The sequence below is a fragment of the Festucalex cinctus genome, chromosome 9 (genome assembly GCF_051991245.1).
Source record: "Festucalex cinctus isolate MCC-2025b chromosome 9, RoL_Fcin_1.0, whole genome shotgun sequence".
NCBI lineage: Eukaryota > Metazoa > Chordata > Actinopteri > Syngnathiformes > Syngnathidae > Festucalex > Festucalex cinctus.
Window position 1 is genome coordinate 13,047,008 of NC_135419.1, and position 27,456 is coordinate 13,074,463.

Genomic DNA, 27,456 nt, shown 5'->3' on the forward strand with positions numbered 1-27,456 from the left:
CGAATAGGTGAATTTTTCAGTTCAATTGTATTGTTTTGAGACTTGCTACCAGAAAAATTGAGACTCACATCACAACAGGCACCTTCGATCTTTTTTCCCCTTGTGCTAGCTTAATGCTAACACTAATTAGCATCTATGAACACTAATGGTGCAGCATAGACATGTACCCTGACCATTATAATACACAATACATTAGGGGTGTGAATTGCCTAGTACCTGACGATTCGATCTGTATCACGATTCATCGGTCACGATTCGATTCTGATTAATCCCGATATGAATTTACAAGTCGATTGTTGCGATTTTTCTTACTCAAATTTAGAAAATACCATTCAGTAAACTTGTACATGTACATTGTAAGATTTGTATGAAAATGTATTATTTATTGATCTGAAACTTCAGTCTTATAACTGTGAGTCACTGTATTTAACAAACAGGTTGTAACATTTTTCATGTTTGAACAGCATTGAAAAAAAATATTAAGGCTTAATGTTCCATTAATATAACATTCTTTCATGCTTAAGTTGTGAAAGTTCGACGTTTTGTTGAATATTTTTCCATCAAAAATGGATGTTAAAAAATCGATTCGGCTGCCTATTGAATCGATTCGAGAATTGCGTGCTGTAGTATCGCGATATATTGCCGAATCGATTTTTTTTTTTAACACCCCTACAATACATATATTACAGTGAATTTTTGCAGTATTTTTGGGGAAGGCCGGACCGGATTAACGCATTTCCATTCATTTGAATGGGAAGATGTGATTTGAATTACAAATGTTTTAAGCGTGGTCACGTAGCAAACTAAACTCGTATATCGAGGCGTCACGTTTCAAGTACTGCTAACACATACAAATATATTAGACACAAACAACAGAATAGTTGAGCAATGTATTGATTTACAGTCAGTACATGGTGTTGGTTCTTAAGTTATGTGCAAAATACTTTACATTAATATTTTTTAAATGTACATATATTTTGCTGCAGCTAGCTTGATTGCCACTCAATGCCCATTTCCAAATCATCCTGTGACTGACCAGCAACCAGTCAAGGGTGTTATAAAATAGATGCATAGATGAAACCACTTCTCTTGAACATATTGATGAGAAAAAGAAGCTTGCTATTGATGACCTCCACTCAGCGAATGAAGTTATCACTGTACACACACTGTTCATTTAATGCTTAGCAACAATTAATCATCGCACTATATAGAGTGTACAACGTCGCCTCTTGGGAGGTAGAGGAAAGGCAGCCCGACTTAGCCGTGAAAAATAAGAAGGGCGTCTGTAAAATGTATGCCAAAAACTTCGAAGTTAATGAGCCTTAAAATTGGAGAACGCTCAACCAAAACAGCAAATAGAGAAACGCTGCAAAAAAGATTATATACGTATGCTTTTGAAAAAGGATGAGTTTGGAGAAAATGTCCTCTTCCTTGCGTTTCAACAATCATTTTGTTTTTGTTTTACTGCTGCTGCAGTGAGTCAGCACTTTGTGTTTCGCCTTTATTTGTTCTCTTGCTGAAGAAATCATTTTTTTCTCTCGCCAAAGAGTAGATCTTTGGCCTTACCATCTGGGCTTTGCGTTTAGTTTCTCTTTTTGTTGGGAGTTTAAGAAAAAAATAAAAATAAAAAATAAAAATAAATCTGCTCTTCTACCAAAACACTTCTCCCATTTGAATATGCGATTTCAATATCAAAGCTGCTTCCGCATAATTAGGAGCGCGGTTGTTGACTTTGCATCAGTCAGACCCCAGAGACGAGCTCGATTAACAATTTAGAAATTAGAGATTCAAATCGGTTGATAAAGTTTTGCATGGGCAGCTCAGTTCACATTTTGTAGTAATTGGAAAGGTTATCAGTATTTTAGGAATATTTGCGATATGAAACTTCTTTCTGCAAATTCATCTCCTCCAAGGACCATTCCGGAGGAATCGATGAAAAGACAAATATGTCAGATATGATAACGAATGAAAAATGACTTTTACAATGAACTCTGTTTCCCTTGGTTTCACATTGTGCAGCATCGTATTAAAATTCATTACCGCCTCTCCAAATTGAGCCAAACTCGTCAAATATGACTGGCGGCACCATGTGAGTCTGCACTTTGTGAGCACCTCATTAAATTTGGCCACGCAAGTTTGTGCATAGATAGCATGACATTGCGTCATGCGCGGGCTGCATTTTTACAGTGCAGACTTTGTTATCCTTACGTTTCAATATTAACAGGGTTACCTCATTTTTTGGGGAATCGATTTGACAACTAGGGATGTTAAAATGTTACTTCCTGACACGGTTGTTAAAGGTTTTATGATTTCTACTTCACGGGTGAGCTGAAGTCAATCCCAGCTTTATCCTGGAGTGGTCACCAGTCAATCACGGGGTATCGACAAACCATTCGCACGCACATTTACACCTATGGACAATTTAGAGCAGTGTTGTCAAACTCGTTTTAATTTGCGGGCTACATTCATCACAATTTGATCTCGTTAGCCTGAACAATACATTTATAGTGGCTTAACAAAATATCAACCATTTCAAAAAGGTTTTTTTGTGTGAAGATAATTTAAAAAATTTAATTATCTTTTTGCAAATAATATGAGCATTCAGAAATATTCAAACCAAAAAAAACTACTGCAATTTCAGCAGTGTTATGAATAAGTTTATAATTTTTACATCAAAGTGGATCTGGATATTTGCCGTCCATTCATAAAGAAACTTTTCCATATCCTCCTGACTACCAGGAAAAAAATATTGATTTTCCCCAATATTTGTGAAGTAACTGGAATACTGCAAAAGACATTTTTGAAGAAAAAAAAAAGGTTTTATTTTTAAGCTATGAGGTGTCCACTACAGAGGACATTTTTTAAAACTTAAATGCTAGGCTTAAATACAGTTAAAATTATTCAAACAATACATTAATGTGTTCTTAAGAGTCTTATAGAAAACATGCTAACAACATTTAAAGCCTAAATTTGTTCAATAAAAAGTGTTATACACCAACTTTTCCTCTTCCCTAAAAAGTGCTTGCACTGAGGGAAGCCATTTTCTTTTATGATGCAATCAAAGGTAGCAAAGCCCCACCCCTACACATGTGGTATCATTGGAAAGCTCTGATTGTCCTCTATAGAGCACAAAAGGAGTTAATTCAATCGTATGCACTGGGTGGGATTCAGGTTTAAAAAGGTCCACTACAGGGGACAAATTTGAATTACTGATTGTCGGGAGGTTACCTGCAAATCCTGACAACCTCAACTGACTCAACACTTAAATCAACACTTAAATCTCTATTAAAAATTAGACTTAGACTTGACGTTATTGATCCCTTTGGGATGGTTCCCTCTGGGGAATTTACATGTCCAGCAGCAATAAGAACAGACAATAAAATAAAAAATAATTCAATCAATCAATAAATAAGGTTATTATACCAGAGATTGAATTAATAATAATAATAAAAATAAAAATAAAATAAAAAATAAAAATGCAATCAATCAATAAATAGGGTTATTACGCTAGAGATTGAATTAATAATAATAATAATTAGCCGTTTAAGTTGTAAATGTATACATAAATAAACATACAAGATGTGGCAGTGCATGGCAAAAAAAAATGCAAAAGGCCTCCACTATACCAGAATGTATAAACTTTAACAGAACTGTATTGTTCGTAGTTCCATTTAAAATGAAGTTCTACAAACTTGGAATATTTCACAACAATATCAGATATCAAATACTAAGTAGCAACCAGGTCCAGAATGTCATTGAAGTTGTCGCCACGGCCAGATTGGACTCCAAATTAAAAAAAAAAAAAAAAAAAAAAAGTTATTTGTGACAACATTTTGATTTGGAAGGCAACTAATTCTTAAGTGACGCTTCAGTGAAAGAATCTCAAGATTTTAGCGTCATGATAATTTGAGCAATCATCACTGTGCATGTCACTGCAAATGGATGTTGACACCTGGCATTTTTCTGATCATCTAATGTAACATCTTGACGTAAATTAGTTTTAATTACATTGATGTTTTGTCTTGCTGCTTTTACTGAAAAGCTCGAAAAAAAAAGAAGAAGAAGAAAGTGGCTCAGAGAAGCCCACTGACAGGTCCACTCGTATGAAATGCATGTTTATACCCCTGACAAGATGCCAAAACAGTTTCCACACATCTAACCAGGTGGGCTGATCAGAAGCCGCAGTCGTCAATTAGAAGCCGGTGAGAGGTGAGATGAGATGTGGATGCTGTTAACCAGCCAGATGGTGGCCCTTTAACCTGTCTGCCCTGGACAGCATGCACCCACGCTCACTCAAATTCGACATTTCCTTGCCTAATACTCGCTGCGATTGCCTCTGAGTCGTTGTGTATTATTTGGCCGTCCATCCTTCAGTGCCGCCTTCTCTTCAGACTTGAGTGCGGCAATAACAGAAATGGCCTTGGACGAGAAGGCAAAAATTTTTTAAAAAAAATTGTTTTTCAGCCGTAATACATCATCTGTGGCTGGCGTATAACGGCTGGCGGCGCTGGCGGGAGAGCGTTAAGAGATAAGCGCGCCGGCGTGCACTCACGCTGCGGCAATATGAGCATTTGCGGCGATAACAGCTGCGCCGTAAACGGGCGACGCGACATTACCGCCGCATTAGCTGCGAGTCACAAAAGGAAGAGAATCAAGGTGTTGGAGATTTAATCAAAATATGAGGGGGCGCTTACGCATATTATAGTTATATCAATAAACGGCCCGTATGGTGTGCCCTTTGGGGTCATTAAGAGGCTGCGATGTATTTGGCGGCACTGTAATGGCTGCCATTATCGCAGCAGCTACGAGGGCATCTCATTAATGACCCGCTGTTTTCCATCTGCATCCAGACCCCGAACAGCCTTTCCTCAGAAGGGACGAGGCCAATGAAAACAACCTGGAGACCATTTTTATCACGCGCTACTCCACGGACATCGTGGTGCCGTGTCTGGTGACGGTGCCCGACCTCAATGTCACGCTCTATGAGGTTTGTAGGACGCTGGATTTTAGTACTCTCATCAAAGCTGATTGAGCATTTTAATAGCTTGTTACGCTACCGTGGTCGCAGTATCCCGACCCGCTGGACAAGAACGAGCTGACGTGGGACAACAAGCGAGGGTGGTCCATTCCCAGACGCGTCATCGACGCCGCGCCGCTGCTCATCGGCTTTTCGTGCGGGGCCGTCCTCGAAGGCAAAGAGTACCACTCGGCTAACTACCTGATCCACACCACAGGTAAATGAGAAGAAAGGAGCTGCATGCATACTGGAGGAGAAGTTGGAATATCAATGAAGGGAGATGACTCGGAAGGAGGTCATGTGAAATAACCACTGGCTGTGGCAATTTAAGATGACACGGGTTGAGGTGAATACTTGGGTAATAGCATTGATTTGCAGGCTGGGAATTAACGGAATGTTATTTTTCATCAGGGGAAGTACGTGCATTACCAGAATTTGACAAAATGTACTAAGGATTAACTGTTGGGGGCAACATAAAGGAAGGTCATTTAGCTCAAAAGCAGGCACAAACACAAAATTAATGCTAGCAATTGTCTGGATATATACTACCGTATTTCCACCGGGTTAATTTTCCACAGAGGACTCAGTTTTCCCATTAGGAAAAAAATATAATTACCGTATTTTCCGCAATATAAGGCGCACCTTCAATGAATGACATATTTCAAAACTTTTTCCGTATATAAAGCGCTACAGTAGAGGCTGGGGTTATGTTATGCATCCATTAGATGGTGCTGCGCTAAAGGAAATGTCAACAAAACACTCAGATAGGTCAGTCAAACTTTATTAATAGATTACAAACCAGCTTTCTGACAACTCCATTCACTCCCCAAAATGAATAAACAGCTGTTTTATTATTTTCTCTGAGGTAAAGTAGTAGTATTAGCTAGCAATCCAAGATGGCGGGATCTTCTGCGCATGTGCATCACAGATCGTGCAGGGTCACCGATAGCGTCTTGACAGCGAGACCTGTTGCGGCTCAATATTAATCCGTATATAAGGCGCACTGGATTATAAGGCGCATGGTCAGCTTTTGAAAAAAATTGAAGGCTTTTAGGTGCACCTTATAGTGCGGAAAATACGGTACATATATATAAAACAATAACTGCAGAGCCTATTAGCACTCTGTCGCTAACCAAAACAGCAGCACAGAAGCAAGTACACAGTCTGTCAAGTGTGTAGTCTTACTCCATCTTTTAAACTCTGCAAGAGATGTCAAACATCAAGTTCTTCCAAAGAGTAAACACAGGATTTAAACTATACAACAGTGACAGGAAATCAATCTCCTTAAGTTGTAACCTTGACAGATTGGCGGGGCTAAGTCGATACAACACAGTAAAAGATAACTTGGGAGAAATAAAATGAGATCTCACTAAACTTTTGAAAGTCACAGAAGCTGGGATGAGAGATGACAAAAAAAAATAAATGATCTCATCATTAAGAACTGTTTAGTCACCCGTAATTGTTTGCAGATTTAATTGTCCTTCAAATGTTTTCAAGAGCTTTATCAATGTTGTTATGCTAATGTGGGGGTGATGGGCTGTCTTGGCAAGGGTGATTGTTGTTTTGTTGGAACACACTTTGCTTTTTAATTTGGCTCTTCACAGCAGGACCTCAGTAATGTTTCTTTTTTTTCAGCTTTTCATCCAAATTAGAAACATCCTTCCTCCCCAGGAAGCAATCTAAAAATCATCAAAATTTTCAATTATTTGGAATATCAATGATTTCAGTAGTTCAACACAGGTAGTGAGTCAGTGTGTAATGTGTTGAATAGATTTATTAATCATGGTTTTCAGATGGCCAATTCAAATTGAATTGTTATATTAAATTACAAAAATACAATGGAACCAATTCTACTACTGTCCGCCAAATGTGAGCGCAGTTGTTGAATAATTAAAATGCCATCATTGTGCATACCAATTAGTCCTTATTGCTTCCAATTTCTTTTATTTCATTTCATCGTGTCATTTCTCCAAAAGCGACTCCCTTCTTATGCCACCACGTGTGCCATTTTGTGCACAGAACCAAAGGAGAAGAACAAATTAAACAAAGGCATAATTGTGTTTTGAACAGTGGTGGTTTTCGACCAATCAGATGGTCCCATTCAAACTGCTTCTTGCTACTGTTACCTTACCGCAACACAAAATCAAATAAGCCCATAAGCGTAGCCTATTATAATAAATGTTATTTAAAAGTGTAGGTTGCTGAAATGTTGGCTATTCCTCCCCGTGGCTTTGTTTCTGTAGTTCAAAATAAATAGAATGGTAGTATGGCAACGTCATAATCTTACATTGTAGAGAATTAAAAACGTTGACTCAGAGACAGATATTGGCGTAGGGCAGGGGTGTCAAACATAAGGCCCGCGGGCCGGATCAGGCCCGCAAAGGGGTTTAATCCGGCCTGCAAGATGATATTGTAAAGTTAAAAAACAAAACAAAAAAAAAAACAAAAAAAAAAACAAAAAAAACTGTTGGACTAATTAATCAGCTGGCCACAATCAAAGTATATAAAATTTGTAATTTCACAAGCAGTCCTCAGATGAGCAATGCAACTCGTACGGGGAATCGTCCTGGATGTCATTATTTTACACACAACTGAAAGTTACGGTTTGTTTAATTATTATTATTATTATTATTATTATTATTATTATTACTATTATTATAGACCGATAAACGTGTTAAATACGACACAAATTCTATTACTGGTAACACAAATAGATATGACAAGGATTAGTGTCCTTATAACGTCATTAACTGCGCCACAAATTGCATTCTGGGAACAATATATATGCAAAACATATATATAGCTTTAACACGTCCAGGACTCAGTGTTGCCACGTTCCATTTGTATTATTTTTTGGAACAATATGATTACAGTTGAGCTCCGTAATTTAGGGCTGGCACACAAATAGCGAAAATCTGCTTATAATTGACGGCAATCGTTTTTAAGTAATATACCGTTATTTTAGCGATGCGGCCCACTTGGTAATATATTTTCCTCCATGCGGCCCCTGAGCTAACATGAGTTTGACACCCCGTGCGTAGAGAAAGCTGAAGAGAATCATTGTTCCACTTTTAACTCAAACCGCTCAGCCCAATGCATGAATAACATTTTTATATAATTGGCTACCGTTGTTTTTTTCTTGTTGTATACATTTAGCTAACGCTAGCTAGGAGCATGAATTCTGCTGACTATAACATTTTGTGACCAGATGTAAGAATTGTCAGGTGGATGTTTGTAGCGTCTACGTCAACAAAACGTATTCTTAACCGCTGTTTTTAGTGGTCTTTTTGCGTTTTTATTTTGAAGGCCGTACTTTCCTACATGATATGTTCTGCTGATGTACCCCCGTCTGATCATTCCTTTTCTACAAAATACGACCGATCCAAATTGAATATTGATCCACGTGCGTTAGTTCCACATTTTGCGTCAGCGTTAGCTTGCAATTTTAATAATTATAGTACGCTATAATCTTAGTTCACTTCACTTTTGTGCCCCAAGGCTCTCCACTGGTTTTGAGCAAATTAAGGGAGATTTCATGTTTTTTTTTCTCTCTCTCTCTGAGGTAAGCCCTGTGCGAAATTGTTCACCTTTCACTTCCGAGGGTGAACCGAAAGTTATAGCTGGCGCTAGCAGCCAAAAGCAACAGCCACATGAGTCAGGAGAGGGAACGTTGAGCCGGAACGTTTATGGGCCGTTAAAACAATCACACAACCGCAGACTCCTGCAACATACAGCAGCACGAAACTTATACTGTACCCCAAATGGCATTTCCAAGAACCACAGAGAATAGTGTCCAAAGATATCTTTATCTACAATTGAGACTTCACTACATCCTCCTAATGTCAATATTCTGACACATCAATGGAAACATTGTGAGCTTGTGTATAGTAGAATGGTTCCTCTGGTCCAAAAAGGGCCATTTCCTCTGGTCGTGCGAGGAAGGAAAAACTGCTGACCATGTCACTGTGACCTCCCTCCCTGTCTCCCTCCCTCTGTCTTTCCCGGACAGGAAGTCGGGTTTACGATGTCAAGCTGTTTCCCGAAGAAGCCGTGGAGATGATGGCGGGGGAGGCCCTCACCCTGAACTGCACGGTGCAGGTGGAGTTCGACGCTGGGGTGACCATCGAGTGGGCCTACCCAGGCAAGCAGGTTAGCGGAACCTGTCCCGTATCGCACCGCCAAAATTTCCCGAACGTTAAACAAAGCTCACCATCTGGTTCACCTTTGACCAGACCAACAACTCAGTGGACACGAGATACCATCGGGATGCACTGTTTCACGTCACAGAAGCAGTCAACATCCTGAGCATCCAGAGCGCTTCTACTACGGATTCTGGCCCGTACACCTGCAACGTCACGAGCGTGGACTCCACGCAGACCAAAACAATGCAGGTCATAGTTCACGGTATGCACTCACTCATGACAGAGAAAATATAAGAAACATACAACACATAATAGCCCATTTTTATTTTTTTTTACTAGACTCTTGGTATGGTTTTTTTTCTTTTTTTATGCCCTCTATGGACAATAAAGGCAGTAGTATCGTGCTATGAACAAAGTCAATACATCATAACCACAGAAGTTTTTATGCATGCCAGTTTTTTGACAATTGTTTACACTATATAAAAAAATTATGACTTATAATGGGAGTCAATGTGACCAAAATGGGCATTTTATAAAGAAACATGGTATAAATCTCGCTGTTCCACTTGCAATCATTTAGAAACTACCACATGATGCCAATTTGAACCTCTACATGTTATGACAAACTGCTGTAATGTTTTGCTTCCTAGTGTTTTTTTAAAAAAAATACTTTTGTTTGATGTAATACATCATTTAAAAAAAAAAAAGAAGCCAAAATTGAACAAAAAACACCAATGGATATAATAAAAACAAGTGCTTTAAAAAAAAACCCATAAATTAATCACTGAAACTACGTTTTACGGTTATAAAACTCTAATAAACTATTTATATTGAACATGTCCCCGGTTTTTGTCTTGTCATTTTTTTTTTCCAGCTTTCAGGATAAGCTATATTTAAATGTGCCATGATTATTTCGGTATTACTGTACGGCCGTACAAAAGAAGTAAGATTGAACAGTCATTTAGGACTTGTAGATTACTTTAATACTTAACACATTCACTGCCAGCCTAGCAAAAATGCATCATTTGACGTCGTTTGCCGTCAATGGCAGTGAATGAGTTAATACTTGTGACTTCATTTAACTTTCACTCGACAAAAAAATAAAAAATCTAAAACTAATCGGGATAGGCAAAGTTTTGAAACCCAAATGAGGAAATAAATAATAAAAAAAAATGGATGGCAACTTAACCTCTTGACGCTGATTGTCAATATTAACATAAAAGTATCTGTGGAAGAACAAAGTGAGTCATACTTAAAGTGAATTCAACCGTAGATGCTTTCAGCCGCCGGTCATGATTTAATTATGTGCTGCCCTCTGGTCGGATTTCACTAGTTAACAGCCAACAAAGGGCTATATTTGATGCTCTTTATATCTTTTGTCAAGTAGAATATCTTGTCTTTTATCCTAGAAAAGCCATTTATAAACCTGGACTACAGAAGCGGACCGCTGGTGGAGGTAACATCTGGCCAGAAGTCATTCAAATTGCATGTGAATGTGTCTGCGTTCCCCGTACCTGAAACACGATGGTAGGTTGAGGCTCCCCGTCGTGTCCATTAAGTCTAACAGGCAGACACTAAAAGCATAATTAGGCCTCCCCACCTTGAGATTTACCCACTTAATTAGGGGGAGTGCAACTCAACGGGAGGCACTGGAGCAGCTGCGATTTGTTGTGTTGTGTATCAAAGGTACAGAGACGGAAAGCTGATTAACGAACGGCCCGAGTTCAAGATGAAGCGTATGAGGAGCCACCTGAACCACGCCTTGGAGATCAAGGATGTCGGTCCCGGGGATGCGGGCCTCTACACGGTGGTGCTGAAGAACGGTGCAGCAGCCCTAGAGAGGAGACTCAACATCACACTTGTTGTCAATGGTAACTCGTCACCGTAAAGCGGTGCTTCTCAAATAGTGGGGCGGGCCCCCCCAGGGGGGCGCGAGGCTCCATCGCGCTTGACCTCGGGGAACATGATTTTTTATTTTGATTTTTCTTACTGTCCTAGAATAAAGTGCAATCGCTGCTCCACTACATTAGGGGGCAGTGGCGCTCTCATTATTGGAGTGTGCGCAGGGAGCATTCGCTCGATGGTGTAGGGGTTTTGTTTGCACTGACCTGGCAAAAAATAAACAAATAAATAAATACATAAATACATAAACAAATAAATAAACAGCACAAATTATTTCCTATTTTTGTTTTGCAGGTTAAAGTTTTTTGTTTTTGTTTTTTTTTAAATATTGTGCTCCTGAGTTAATGTTGGTGATCAGTTTGAATGCATTATTATTTATTGATTTTATCTCATTTTATTTTTCCGTATCATATGGTTTGACATGGTCAGTCAAAAAATTTTTATAGTTTAATTAAGGATTTAATTTTATTTTTTAAGTTCAGGTCCACTTTAAATCTTTTCTGTTAGTTAATAAAGCTATTCTTTGTTGTAAGTTGGTCCATATTTCTTTCTTTGTTATTCTCTTATATGTTAATAAGGATACAGTGTTATGCAGAGGTGTGCTTATAACAATTTTATAGACGAATGATACTATTTATAGTCGCGTGGGGGTGGGCGGTCGTGAGATGTTTTCTTCTTACTCGGGGGGTCATGATAGAAAATAATTGAGAAGCACTGCCGTAAAGGCCATGCGGTTACGTGTCAAAGCAAAAGTTTTATGTCCTATTTAGATTTGCGGAGAAATTGTGTTTAAATCCAAAATATTTGCCTAAATGGTGAGTGACAGAGAAACAATACAGGCATTATTCCCATTTGTTGGCTAGATTTCATTCTAGTTTTGTTTTGGATAGCTGGAGGGGCCGTGAAAACATGCCCAAACCTGCTGAGTGATGAATATTTCATAAAGTGAAGAAACTAAGAAAAAAAAGTAAAAGTTTTCTCTTCCGAGGCAACATTTCCCAAAAGTTGTGATTTTCTTCTTACAAATATGCAACAGTACAGCATCTATCTATCTATCTTAGGGGTGCACATCTTGCCACAAAAGATGATCAATATGGTTTTCGATACATAGGATGCCAGACTATTCAGTTCGGTTCGACTCATTGAGATTACGATTTCATTCAATATGGTACGGCTCATTTGCAGAGGGTATGATGTAATGATTTTTTGTTGTCTTTTTCCATAGTTTAATGAACTTGTCAATACTATAAATGTGCCATTTCTGTCAGGTTCGGTGTGGTGGAGATGGACCCAAGTGCAGGGAGGCAAACGAGGCGTGGCAGGGGTGCTCTTAATTAAGTTTTAATTCAACCAAAATAAAGTGCAACATAAGATACAAAGTACAAAACAAAGCAGGAAATAAAATTACTAATGGTAAACACAAAAGGCAGGAAAAGAATCAGGACAAAAACAGGCAGCATGACAGCAAGAAGACAATGACAGCAACAATGAACCAACAAGAACTGAACGGAAAACTGGTGACTAAATACACACAGACTAATTGACAATGACTAGACACAGCTGGGCAAGACACAAGTGGCAGGGGAAGCTGATTGGTAGATACACTGGGAAGGGAAGACACACGCAGGTGGACAAGGTTAACAATAACGAGACCAGGAGAACAGAAACATGACAAACTCAAAACGCCAACAAAAGCAACAAAAACCCAAACCAGAACAATTTCCTTCTAATATATCTCTCTAATGAAAGACAGTTCAGTGCGTATCTCGATATACAGTATGTCAAAGTGGAACGGTTGCATTGCTCGCATCTTTTAAATTAAAAGAAAAATCCTATTCTAATAGGTTTTTGTTACACCCCTAATATATCTATAGCGTACAGAATGGCAATATAAGAAAATTAGATCAGCGATTCTGAAAGCATGGTGAACATGCTCCCTCTAGTGGTACGTGAAAGACTGTCTGTCACAGTCAGTTTTTACTTTGATGATGAACAACAAAGGCGTAATCCACAAACTAGTCAAACTACCGTGTTGACTGGTTTTAATTTGGACCCGTTTGACTTCGTGGCCATTCAATTTTAGAGGTTCCGCTCGACTTTGTTTGCAGCTGGGATAGTCTCCAGATTTCCGGTAATCCTGGATGAGCGGTGTAGAAACTGAATGAATGGCTGGTTTTCAGTATATTTCATCCTCAAACCAAATCCTCTGTACATAATTACAAACCTCCACCAAGCAGGATATGTTGTTGTTTTTGCCAGCAGGATCACAGGAAAATGCATCCAAATAATTGTAATGACAATTACCCAGATTGGCTGGTGTGGCACAGGCCAAGGCAAAAATAATTCAAAAATTTCCCCCTCCATGTTGCAGTTTTGTAAAAATGACACAGAAATTGGGGGGCATGTTGACCTGGCAATTTTCTGCCTTTCAAGTTTAGTTGCAGAGCCGTAAGAAAGTAATTTGATTGTGCAGTGGGGTGTGAAGTTTACCACTCACCTCTCCCATCACGTTATGATGACAGGAATGTTGTGCGGGTGTTTCATGCAGCATACCAGACATTGCTGCTGACATGCACTCAATATTGGCAATAAATTGCTTTTCTGGGTTCTGTATGAGGCTCGTTGACTGTTATGACTTAATTGTGCGGGATCTCTGTGTAAATGCTCGTTTTTCTTCAATTTTATAGTTAAAAGCGATCGTGTGTAAATGTCCCATGAAAGTAAAACAGGTAAAGGCAGGTGGCTGTCTATTATTGGGACTAATAAAAATGTCTGCTGAGGCACAGTCAAAAAGTGGTTAGCACATCTGCCGCACTGTTCCGTTAGCTAATGCAATATAGCGTAACCTTGCTAGCTCAAAAATATTGTAACGTCCCCACAAGTTGTCAAGGACGGACAAAGCTGCCAAAGTGTAACAAAATGAACACATAGGCATAGTTAAAAAGTTGTCAGAAAACTCTTTCTTGCTCTTGTAAAGTATTCACCACCACAGTTGTTTGCGCTATAACAGCGCAGCTGACACATAAAGAAGCAGCTATTATGAATATTTCTGTTTTATGACACCGCCTTCTCCTCTACTGCAGTTGCCCCGCAGATAAATGAGAAAGAAGTGGCAGATTCGTCCAGTCCTTACCCCAGCGGCAGCAGCCAGACGCTAACGTGCACCGCCTATGGTCTCCCTGCTCCCACCATCAGCTGGCAGTGGAGAAAGTGGGGCCCGTGTGTCCTCAACAGCACCCGCAGCAGAGTGTAAGAGAAAACATTACGCTCACTTGGACAGCTTTTCGTCTTTGTAATTGGTGTGGGAGCAGCAGTTTCGATCGGACCCATAAAAAAAATAAAAAAATAGAGCAGGATGCAGTGCATGAAAATGTGAGGGTGAGTGAAGAGGAGAGGATGAAGGTGGGTGCACTTGTGGAGGAGGAGAAGATAAAGACAAAAGCTGGAGTCGGTTTCTTGGATCCTTCTCTGCTCTTTTACATTATCCACCATCCAGCAGCCCTCATGCTTTCGAACAGCACCACCACACGTATGCTAATGTGCTAGAATGGCAACCACCCGAGTATGTGAGAGCTCACATTTGGCTGCTATAAATCACACACAGCCCAACTTTTCACACATACACACACGTTTATTACCAAGCATATATTTCCCCGCCTTGGGCTTTTTCTTCCATTCTCCATCTGCACTCAGTCCCTTGACATGATCGAATAGTTCCTTTCCACCACCGTGCATAGGAAATTGTTGGGCTTTTTCATATTCCTTTAACCCCAGGTGTTACGCTTGCTATATTTTTCGAATATTAACTTCTGTTCACCATCTTCCGCCAAGGTTACATTTTCGCTTCATACAAGCTTCAGGCAATCCCACGTATCTTCAAATTTTGTGAGGGCGAGTGCGTCCTTATAGGTCACTATTAAGCTTAAACGTTTTTGTGGAATTTCATGGACCCTGGGGTATGTTTTTGTTGACCTTTTCTTGAATTTCACTTCCTTTTTCTGCTGTCATGGTCAAACAAGGTGAAACATGCTTTATCATTGTTTGGCCATATTAGCCTGGAGCTTATAATCACACCTCTGTCTGAGATTTATAAACAAAAGCATACTATGAAAACAAGTATGTCTTCATATTATGTAAAATATTTTGGAATGTGGCTGTACGTTTATCTTTTGTAAGATATTTTGGTTAAACTGGCTTACCATTGTAGAGACAAAGACATGCTAAATTTCTTAGCATATGTTTCTCATTAGGAAGAGAAAACTTTCCTGTTCTAACCATAAACTTACTCATTAGAATGAGAAACTTTCTAGTTAGGACAAGAAAGTTACTCGTTTGGGGTCCATTGATTCATGCTACCATTGGAGACCCTATAGCTACATTTCGGTTTGTATTTCTAAGTGAAAATAACAGTGCAGGACCTAGTTTGGTTATATTTTCCTCTGGGATTTTATTAGAAGGACATTGCTGCTTTACTTGCAAGTCGTCACCATTATGTTGTGTCTGAGAGACATTTAAAACATCTTGTAGTCTGATAAATTAGCTACGGCTAGCATTAGCATGCTAACTTAGCGGTAGCATGATAAGCTAACATTAGCATTAACATGCTAAGCTAGCATTAGTATGCTAAGATCACATTAGCATGCTAACTTAGCATTAGCTTGATAACTTAGCATTAGCATGCTAAGCTAACTTAACATTAATATTAGCATGCTAACTTACAATTTAGTCACATATTGTTGAACAGTTTAAATTTAATGTCCCTTTACAATTGTGGCAAATAGCTACTCATGAAATGACGACTCTCAGTACTTATTTAGTCTCACGCCATAAAGTGTATGCCCCAGCCTACATGCGTCATTAGACCAGTTTTTAGCCCTGCCCCGAAAAAATCTGGGCAACTGAGAAGGTGAAAGAAAGTTTAACAGTATAGCTCAACAGTTCAGTACTGTGCACGTTTTCAGCACTTATCTTCAAACATATTTAATGTATTTTGAAACCAATCAAGAAAAAGACTTCACAGGGTTTTTAATATGCTATTCATACATTAAATTTCCATAACTGATAGTAACTTTTATGCATGGGGGACCCAGCGGAAAGTAATGGCGATATTACAGATATGAAGCAAATCAGCATGTGAACGGGGGGGAAGAAAATCTCATATCACATCAGGATATCTGGTTTGATGTGGTTCTCATTCACCCCCACTGTCCGCTCTCTGCTCTGAATGTCAATGAGGGGAGATGTCATCAACGTGTTTCTCTCCAGGGTCCGACCAGACAGGAAGGGCCGCGGTGACACCATGCCAGACTGTCAGGACTGGCAGGACATTTGCTTGGATGGGGCTGTGAATAACTTGGAGGCGATTGAAACATCTGTTGAACTCGTGGACGGACGACAGAAGGTTAAAACAAGGCTGTTTAATTATGACTTGTCACACTTCTTACACTGCGAAATGTGATCGTGTGTGATAGGCGATGATTTACATAAGTAGTCTGATCCGTGAACTGGGATGTTTTTTGTGCAAGCGTCCTGAATTTCTGAGCTCCATAACAAAATTTGTCAATCAAAACCCATTTCCACAGTAGAAATATTTAGAACGGTTTTCCTCTGCAGGCTTCCTGCAAGGGTTACATGTAAACACACACGTGCACGACCTCAGAAGAGGAAACCGCTGCAGGAAAACAAAAAAGAATCTGACATAGTACTGTATGAACATACACAGAGGCATGATTTCCAGTCATCACGGAGTAAAGTCTTTGTGCTAACCTGTCAAAACACAATCACACTATGCGTCTTCTCACGAAAGCACTTGACAGCCAGCTTCATCTCCCCTCCACCTTCTCTCACCCGCAGACAGTCAGCCGGCTGCAAATTCGCAACGCCAGTGTGTCTCTCCTGTACAAGTGTTCTGCGGAGAATAAAGTCGGCAAAGATGAACGGCTCATTTACTTCTATGTAACCAGTGAGTAGGCTATATTAAGCTTGCCTTTCCCCTCCGGTGCAACTGATGGATGCCGTCTGCTTTGGTGTTAGTCGTACATGTTTGAATTGTCAGTATTTCTGATTTGTGCACCCCATGACACTTGCAGGAACAGCACATTTGTTTGCGCGTACAGCGTTGGGAGGCACCGTTTAAAAAATTCAACAGAAAAGTCCTTTTCAGCTCAAGAACACTGATGTATTATTGAGTAGGACAGTGTTGCAAAGGCATCTTCCCTGTAATTGGAAAAACCCTTTATATAAAAATTATATAAATATATATATCTATGGAAAAAAAAATTCAGCCTTTACATATGTAGTAATACTCAATTTTTATTCACACTTTATGATGTATTGTGGTTGTAGTGTTCAGCAGTGTAGACACTGTGCTCTATTTTACTAAGAACTACTTATGGTCCCATGAAACCAACTTTGAACTTTTAGTCAAAGTGGAGGGATATATGAACAGTTCCAAATGCCACACACAGTTTAAGCAGAAATAGCTCACTAGCTAGAACAACAGCATTTCTTTATGATTAATCAGAGGAACTCAGAGTGGAAGCAGATCTATGCTCACTCCCATTAAACATGAATTTTAATATGAGTGATTTGGAAATTTCCGAAAAAGTCACATACCAGTGATAGGAGGGTGTGCACACTTGTGCAACCAACACATTATCTCAGCTGTTTATGTTTACATCCCCTCTCAAAAAGATGCAAACAATATTTAATTGGATTGTACAAGTTATATTTACAGAATGTTCAACAAAGATGTGAAATCATTTTTCTTAGTATAATTTTGTTCGTATCACAAAAACCTGCCATTTGAACAGAGGTGGGTAAACTTTTTATAGCTTTTATATTTGTTTTATTTATATTATTTGTTGCTTAATTTTTCAAAATCACGTTGACTTTGTGTGATGATGTTGTTGCACAATTCCGTAGATTATGCTGTGTAAATGATTGATCATTTTAGTAAGTAGTACATTTTATAGCATTTTCACAGAAATGACTTAGAAAGTGCTTCACGTGCAATCGTACTAATCGTACGTAATATGGGAGATCAGGGCGGGTTCACCAATATTTTTGAAAATGAGAGTTACTTCTGGGTACTGATTATTGTGAAGTAAATAGCAAATTTGCTCAAACTACTTTTAATTGTATTATTATGAATGATTTGACCATGTTAATAAGTTTTAACAATGTTAGTCAACAATTATTTAATGAGGCAGTAATATGCAATACTACACATTAGGGCTGGGTATTGCCACCAACCTCACGATACGATACGTATCACGATACAGGGGCCACGATACGATACGTATCGCGATACATATGTATCCCAAATTCAAAGACGCTGCTGCTTTTTATTTTTTAGGTACAATGCAAGCCGCAAATTAGGCAAACGTGAACTGCCGATTTAAAGTTAACGAGCAATATCGATTCTGACGCCTGCGTATCGATACGTGTATTGGGATGAGGCCCGCAACGATATATTGCCGTATCGATTTTTTGAGCACACCCCTACTACACATCTATAAATCTCTGCGAGTGTTGACGTTTCAGATGATCACTTACACAACATTCCTAGGAAATCACAATGTCCTATAGTGATAGGACAATTTTCAATTTTTAGAACAGGACCACAGCCGTCATGTTGGTGACATATAGATATACTAGACTAAGCAATTTCTGAAGAAATTGCGTGGGATGCTGAAAGCCGAATGCTAATAGCTGAATGCTAAGCTGACTGCTAATAGCAGAATGCTAATGAAGGAACTTGTTGTTTTATGACGAAACTGAGAAAAAAAAAAAAAAAAAAAAACGTTGCTCCATCCGAGGTTTGAACCAGCAAACCATTCATAGGGCTGTTTTTGCTCTTCACCTGGCGCAAGCGCTTAAGCCAATGAGCCACCGGACCTGTGAGCAGCAGAGCGAATTGGCGTATTTGTAATTCAAAGTGTCACCTGACGCTGAAAGTCATCAACGCTGATTTGGGACACATGCGTTTGATCATGTCAGTATAACGCAATTCCTGGTATGATAGTCAGTTGGTATACTTAATATCCGTTTATGTAATTGCCACGGACATATGTGCAATGTACAGTCGGCGGTGGGCTTTGAACCTGCGACCTCCTGCTTACTGTACATGCACTCTCCCAACTGCGCCACTGAGAAATATCAGAAAGCCAGTCAAGATGGTCTGTTGTATGTATGGAAGTGGGCGTGGAAAATGGGACTTAGAAAAAATTCAGTGTCCGTCCCATTAAAAATGAATGGGGAAAAGTAGATTTTTAACATTAAATTATGCGAGTACTGTAAGTAATATGAAGTCAAACGATAAATACCCCGAAAGGCGTGAATTTTGTCAGCAAGTTGAAATTTGAACGGTGTAAATCGGAAGTATAATGTAGGAGTAGTTTGATTGCAAAAAGTGTTGAGAATAAAATACTATAATAATAAGTATAATAATAATAATAATAATAATAAAGGTTAGAAACAACATCCCACAATTAGATCAATTTCGTCACATTTTAAAAATACTATTTTTAGACAAACAAAAAGTAAATTTTCCATTAAATGTCCCATAAAAGTGTTTTTTGTTTTGTTTTATTCCACAGCTATCCCTGAAGGATTCAGCGTGGCTGTACATCCACCAGAGAACCCCCTAGAGCAAGACAAGGTGTCATTGTGCTGCAGTGCCGACAATTACACCTACGAGCAGCTGCGCTGGTACCGCCTGGACCCCCATGCCCTGCAGGGAAAGCCTCAGGAGCTAGACTGCAGAAGCGTGCACCTCTACGCTGTCGCCCTTGATGGACGGCTCATCTTCCAGGAAGCGTCCAACAGCTGGGTCCTGGATTTCACCCTACCCGCCGTACAGCTGCAGGATGAGGGTCACTATGTGTGCGAGGCGCAGAGCAGACGGAGCGGCGAGAGGCATTGTCTGTTCAGATACATGTCTGTCAGAGGTGAGGGACAAAAGAGATGGCGCCGGCAGACTCAACTATGTGTGCAATAAACCCAAATAGAAACAGCTGGATAATCATGAAATGCTCCCTGAAAACACACTCAGTGGACATGGCTTCCAAATGCACACTGATGTATCGAGCAGCCCACCAAGTCCACGCTGGCATAATGAAGAAAGTAGCATCAACGGCGCTGAAAGTCGAGCCGAGGTGCCTCGGGGCTGAACAAAACAATGTTTCGCATACTATGACCTCGCTCGGCTCGCCCGATAGATGTGATGTAATGTACTGGAATTTTCTTCACCTCTGCTCTCGATGCCATCGTGTGGACTTTGAGTACAGTGAAACCTGTGCTGATAATTATTTTGTAAATTGCGTGTAAATACCACGAAATAGCAGATGATCATAAACTATGAAGGCCATGCTTCTAGCATGGACACAATCTTGAACCCATTTCATGATAGTAAAATTATTGTGTGAATGCTTACGTTATTCTATCTTTATTTTTATTATTATTATTATTAGATATTTTTATTCCGCCCTATTTTGTCTACTTTTACATTTGTCAGCCTATTCAAACCATTCGGAGTTCAACATATTTAAAAAATTCACGTTTCGTGGGCTATTATTGTTCTCCTTGCAAACTTTCACCGTTTTCCCACAATTCAACATTTCACCCCAAAAATCCCCGTTCATTTTGTCCTACAACTACTTCTAGATTTCTCGACCGATTCAAACCATTCCAACTTCAACATATTTAAAAAATTCACGTTTCGTGGGCTATTATAATTCTCCTTGCAAACTTTCACCGTTTTCCCACAATTCAACATTTCACCCCAAAAATCCCCGTTCATTTTGTCCTACAACTACTTCTAGATTTCTCGACCGATTCAAACCATTCCAACTTCAACATATTTCAAAAATTCATGTTTCATGGGCTATTATAATTCTCCTTGCAAACTTTCACCGTTTTCCCACAATTCAACATTTCACCCCAAAAATCCCCGTTCATTTTGTCCTACAACTACTTCTAGATTTCTCGACCGATTCAAACCATTCAAACTTCAACATATTTCAAAAATTCACGCTTTGTAGGCTATTATTGTTCTCATTCCTAACTTTCATCGTTTTCCAACAATTCAACATTTTTCATTCCAAAAATCCCAATTCATTTCGAATGAGACATGCATAAATTTATTCTTATTTGAAATTCAAAATGTTCAGCTCATTCAATTCATCTTGGAATCAATGGTCAACACTCTCCAAATTCCCACACAGCAAAACTTCAACATTTTTCTCCAACAAAATTTCTTAGGGTAGGTGCTTGGGTAACGGTTACGATCTAGGGTTCGTATCGTTTCTATAAGAAATTTAATATTGTTCCTTTTTAATATTTAAAATATTCACCTTATTTAATTTACCTTGCACTTCAATCTGATATATTTCACTGTGCAAAACCTTTCCACATTCCACATAGTTCTACAATTCCCCATTCATTTCCAATGACATATTCAACAATTCATATCCATTATACATTCAAAATGTTCAACTCATTTATAATCACCTTGGGAATGATTTCCAACATTCCCACAATTCCCGCATATCAAAATGTCTACATTTGTCACTCACAAATTGGACCTTTTCACCAGTATCATTTCACCTAAAATTCATATAATTAAATACCATTCAATATCATTCCACATAATTCAATGCATGCATTTTCACCACTACCTTTCAACATTCTACATCATTTAATATCATTCCAAATCATTCTATAGTCCCTATTTTTAACCAACATTCCACCTCATTTAATATGATTACACATTTCGACATTTTTTCATTCAGCATTTCAGCATTCACACACAATTTCTACAGAAATTGTTTCATCTATTCATTATAAATTAGCTTCTCAATAGTAATACAGTAGTTTCAATGAGTTACATTCAAGCACAAACTGCTGTGACTGCTATACTGAAAAATGTGCTAATATGCGGTGGTTCACTCCGCACCATTATACAGTCTTTACATGACTGATACTGTATTTCACACCTGGAATCACACGAAATGCAATCGCTCTAAGTTTTTTTGATCCGCGTGCTTTCTTCTTCAGGCCTGGAGGCGCCTCGTTACAAGCGCAGTCTCACCAACCAGACGGTGAACGTGACGGAATCGCTGCACATGGAGTGCGACGTGGAGGGAAGACCTCTGCCTCACCTCTCGTGGTTCAAAGACAACCAGCCGCTCCACCAAATGTCAGGTGCATCAACACCTCATTGGCCACCAGACACTGGCTTTGTTTTTTTGTTTTGTTTTTTACGACCCCTTTGTCAGCATTCATTTCCATTTTGGAAAACTGCCAATTGTACAGAAACAGAAGGCAGAGAGCTCTCCAAAGTTTAAACTTTTTCAGAAAAATATATTAGAAAAACAGCAATTAATTATTGAAATTAGGGGTGTTAAAAAAAAATCGATTCGGCGATATATCGCGATACTACATCGCGCGATTCTCGAATCGATTCAATAATCGGCAGAATCGATTTTTTTTTTTTTTTTTTTTTTTTTTAGGATTCACACCTTGAGCATGGAAGAATGTTATATGAACGGCACATTAAGCCTTAATATTTTAATTTTAATGCTGTTCAAATGTGAAACAGATTGCAAACTGTTTGTGTACAGTGGCTCACGGTTATAAGCCTCAAGTTTTAGATAAATATATTCATACAAATCTTACAGTGTACATGTACAAATTTACTGATAGTATTTTCTAAATTTGAATGGAAAAAAATCGCAACAATCGACTTATAAATTCGTATCGGGATTAATCGGTAGCGAATCGTGACCATTCGTATCGGGATTAATCGGTATCGAATCGAATCGTGACCTGTGAATCGTGATACGAATCGAATCGTCAGGTACTAGGAAATTCACACCCCTAATTGAAATACTTGTAAAATGCCACTAGGTGACAGTATTGAAATGCAAAAACCTTCCCGTTTCCCTATATAATTAGTACATTAATCATGTATTAACAGATTAATCACACTATTAATTTTGTATCTATCTATCTATCTATCTATCTATCTATCTAAAGGGGCATGACGCAATTTAAGACTCAAATTGAAGGGTTAAAATAACCACATTTTTCACCCGCACATGTTTTAAGAATTGTATAATGGACAGGAGGCACTACTGTGGCACAATGACAGTTGGCCTTATTTTCCTCTAAAGTGAAATAATGTTGGCTCGGTCGGGCCAGAAACTTTAACTTTTGCTCTGAGCATGACGTCATTCTCATGATCCTGGCCGTGCGCGTCGCTGGCGTCCATTCTGCTTTTCGCCAGAGGGGTTGCAAATATGCAAGAACTCTGAATTCGGCGTGACCTTCTTTAGACAGACAAACAGAATGACAAATAGTTCAGCCTTGGCTTGACAGTTTTTTTTTTATATACAGCTACTGATAAATCAACAAATCTAATGGAACACTACAGTAGGTACTAATGCTTATTTTAAACAGCGGCTCAACACCCACCTGGCAAGCTGCACACACTTTCAAACACCCACATTGTTCGCGTCTGCATATTTTGGGACATTTTTCAGATCAAGACTTCCACTTAGACCTAAAAGTGATACAACATTGTTCATTTTTACTCAAGGACAAACAACTGACAGATGTTTTTTTTTTTTTTTTTGTCATGCAGCCCACCCACAACCCTTTAATGCATTCATACAGTTGAATAAATGTTTCAAACAAATAATGTTTGCACACACACATGCACAAATTCTCCGTTGCTGATGGTGATGACTCATTAGATTTCTTAGCCTGTCTCTCCGTAGGAGATAAGGGGCTGAGTGACAGGCTCCTCAGAGGGGCTGCAGGGACATGCAGGTCAACACAGGATGTGAGTGTAATGAATATGAATATAAGTAGGGACACCATGACAAGAATGGCTATAATGGTGCAAATGATGTGAGCGGTCAGGGAACGTTTACAACGCACAAAAGTGCATCATTGTCGTGCTAAGCTAACCGTTACATGCAGGGGCGGAGCTACTTGGTGACCAATGGTGGCCCCAGCGAGAAAAAGTCATCTCATATACTGTATTCAGCTCATCAAAACGGATTTATTTATTATTTTTAGTAGGGGTGTGAATTGCCTAGTACCTGACGATTCGATTCGTATCACGATTCACAGGTCACGATTCGATTCGATACCGATTAATCCCGATACGAATGGTCACGATTCGATACCGATTAATCCCGATACGAATTTATAAGTCGATTGTTGCGATTTTTTTTCATTCATATTTAGAAAATACTAATCAGTAAGCTTGTAGAGTGTAAGATTTATATGAAAATGTATTATTTATCTGAAATTTCAGTCTTATAGAGGTTGTAATCTGTTTCATGTTTGAACAGCATTAAAATAAAAATATTAAGGCTTAATGTGCCGTTCATATAACATTCTTCCATGCTCAAGGTGTGAATCCTAAAAAAAAAAAAAAAAAAAAAAAAAAAAAAAAAAAAAAAAAAAAAATCGATTCTGCCGATTATTGAATCGATTCGAGAATTGCGCGATGTAGTATCGCGATATATCGCCGAATCGATTTTTTTTTAACACCCCTAATTTTTAGTGTGTTGGGCAAGGTTCTATCTATGTGCGCCGTGTAGCCAAGGTGGATCTCATAATCTGAGTTGTGATGATACAAACGTGCACGTGCAAAAATGTTACCGTGGCCTCCCGGTTGAAAAAGTTTTGGCTCCGCCCCTGACGACACGACCCCTTTGCAGGGATCCAGCTGCAGGACTCAAACCGTACTCTCAGCATCCAGCGAGTCCGGGAGGAGGACGCCGGCTTTTACACCTGCACTGCCTGCAACCAGCGCGGCTGTGTGCACTCGACAGCTGCCGTCCGCGTTATCGGTGAGACACGCACAATACACAACCAGAATGGGCCAACCGGCTCGAACCCTCTCGGTGCTGACGCGCCGCATATGCACAGGTCGGAATTTTAATCAGTCACCTCTCACGCTTCATCGCCGACGGCATGTTTCACACCACTGCAATAAAATCAAAGTCACTGACCGCTGAAGTAATTGTGTGGCCAGGATGAATAATTCAATAGGTTAGCAGGATACGGTTCATGGGTAATTGATCATATTGATGATTTGCTCATTGCTAACACCATAAAGATTTCTGGATGTTAAAAGAATACAGATATCAGTTGACTGTATTGGATTAGCACCCTCTACAGTCAATGCTGTGTCATCATAATCTAATACATTTAACTAGAACCTGAAGGTTGAACATTTTGGTGGTGTCCCAATATTTTGGGAAAAAAAAGAAGCCATTTTAGGCCAAATAAAAAAAAAAAATTGTCCGGAGCTGCAAAACATTTGAACATTATAATGAAGGAAACAGTGTGTTAGTGTTAGTCTAATGTACTGAGGGCCCTAGAGATAATTAGAGCTGCACCATAACAGAAAAATATGCAGCATCCAATACTTTGAGATTCATTTTCTATTTTCCCTTTTTTTTTTTTTTTCATGCTTCATTTTTCATACATTTTTAGATTCACTGCCTTTCTGTCAAATTTCCAACATTTGTAGCAATTTTATGGGCATATTATGATCATTTTCTGCTGTTCTTCTTCATTTTTTGGACATATTATGGCTAGTCTTTTTTTGCTACCAATTTCTGACATTTTTGGCAATTTAGTGGACATTTTATGGTAATTTTTTGAGCATTTTCTTTCCTGACTTTTCTTAAATCAATTTTCAGACTATTTTGTTGACATTTTATAGTAATTTTCAGGATTTTTTCTTTTGTTTTGGGAAATTTTAGAGTTACTTTTTAAACGTTTTCTGATTTTTTATTTTTTTTTTTAAATTCAATTCTCTGACATTTTTGGCAATTAGATTGACATTTTTAATTTTCTGTTTTTCCTTTATTTCGTTTTGGTGATGTCCCATTATTTTTGGAAAGTAAATCTGTTCTAGGGTTGAACTGCGTCATCTCAAAACATTTATCACCTGTGATACTTTCACCACGATCGTTTCTAAAGCATATAATCACTTTACTATGTGAAGGCCAATAGTACAGCATTAGCATGAAAAAGGCTCCTTCAAATACAGTTCACGGATGCATCATGGTTTCTTCTTCATTGGAGGATTCATCCTTCATGGCCACCCATTTCCCAATATTCTGTGCACACCTTTCATTATTTCAGTCCAGGAGCACACATACAGTATACATGACACCAGATATGTTAAGCCTCCTAATCCCTCTTAAACTATTTGACACAGGCAGTCCATCGAGGATCTGAATTATGCTATTTAATGAAGAATGACGCAGGGGGCTTTTGAAGGCTTTGCCCCCGAAGATCCCGAAGCTGGGTGCTGCCCCTAAACACACACGGTGGACAACCGGGATATTCTATTACAAGTCACTGATTGACGTGCATATTTTATACGTGCGAATAACTGCAATTTGTCGGTTTGGCTGCACACTATATGCGTATATGTATATATGTATCCACTTCCTCTAGACATTTAATTTAGTTTGTCAAATTAAATCAGGTCAAAAATAATAATAAATGAATGAATGAGTGTTTTTTTTTCAGTTCCATGCATGGTACAGAAAAGAAAACACAACATCCTTTTGAGAAAAAATAAATAAATAAAATGAATGAAATAAAATCTAAAAAAGGAATACAGGTAGACTCAAACACCAGGCTAATTATTGCCTATTCTATAATGCCCAACTTAAAATTAATTATAGTTCCTTTCTGTTAATACAAAGAATTCTGAATACAAACAGGTAGGTTAATGTTCGCTACACAAAAAAACATTTTCAGTGTATTCAAATGCATGATATTCATTAGGGATGTAATGATATCGAAACATCATGATACAATAATATCACGATATCAGGCTCACGATACAATAATTATCACGATATTGTGGGGAGGTTCACAATATTAAAAAAAAAAAGGTCACAATATTGTCAAAAAAATGAGCTCCTACTAAAAAAAACAACAACACAATTTTGTGCTTTTGTACATTACAGCAATGCATATAATAACTCTCTAATAACACTTAATATTGAGGCACTTACTTGCTAATAATGCATGCACAATACATTGAGTTCCACCACATATTGCACAAGCATTACATGTCTCTTCAGCTGACCATTTTTAAACATCGAAGGGCCAAAACATGATGTACGAAAATACCAAACGACAGAAAACTCCATCCGTGCCCACATTTATACTAGGGATGTAACGATATCCAAACATCACGATACGATATTTACACGATATGAAGGTCACGATGTGATAATTATCGTGATATTGTGGGGAGGTTGGCGATACAAAAAAGGTCACAATATTGTAAATTAGCTCACACAAAAAAAAACACAATAATGTGCTTTTGTTAATGCATATAAACAA

General features: G+C 38.7%; 2 protein-coding genes across 2 annotated transcripts in view; one reads left to right on the top strand and one right to left on the bottom strand.

Moving 5' to 3' along the window:
- Window positions 1–14,419, bottom strand: part of npy7r (neuropeptide Y receptor Y7) — an 86,789-nt gene extending 72,370 nt beyond the window's left edge. The window contains exons 1-2 of the mRNA XM_077531820.1: window positions 14,195–14,419; window positions 10,910–10,993 (exon numbers count right to left, since the gene is read on the bottom strand). The gene's annotated coding sequence lies outside the window, so the exon portion shown is untranslated. The remainder of the gene's footprint in view (window positions 1–10,909; window positions 10,994–14,194) is intronic.
- The window catches only part of flt4 (fms related receptor tyrosine kinase 4), a 65,715-nt gene that overhangs the window by 26,080 nt on the left and 12,179 nt on the right, over window positions 1–27,456 (top strand). Inside the window, exons 4-15 of the mRNA XM_077531816.1 lie at window positions 4,851–4,987; window positions 5,069–5,234; window positions 9,027–9,166; window positions 9,250–9,421; window positions 10,569–10,686; window positions 10,846–11,030; window positions 14,145–14,310; window positions 16,327–16,462; window positions 16,915–17,023; window positions 19,662–20,012; window positions 22,120–22,266; window positions 24,798–24,929. Of these exons, the coding sequence (XP_077387942.1) occupies window positions 4,851–4,987; window positions 5,069–5,234; window positions 9,027–9,166; window positions 9,250–9,421; window positions 10,569–10,686; window positions 10,846–11,030; window positions 14,145–14,310; window positions 16,327–16,462; window positions 16,915–17,023; window positions 19,662–20,012; window positions 22,120–22,266; window positions 24,798–24,929 (1,959 nt within the window). The remainder of the gene's footprint in view (window positions 1–4,850; window positions 4,988–5,068; window positions 5,235–9,026; window positions 9,167–9,249; window positions 9,422–10,568; window positions 10,687–10,845; window positions 11,031–14,144; window positions 14,311–16,326; window positions 16,463–16,914; window positions 17,024–19,661; window positions 20,013–22,119; window positions 22,267–24,797; window positions 24,930–27,456) is intronic.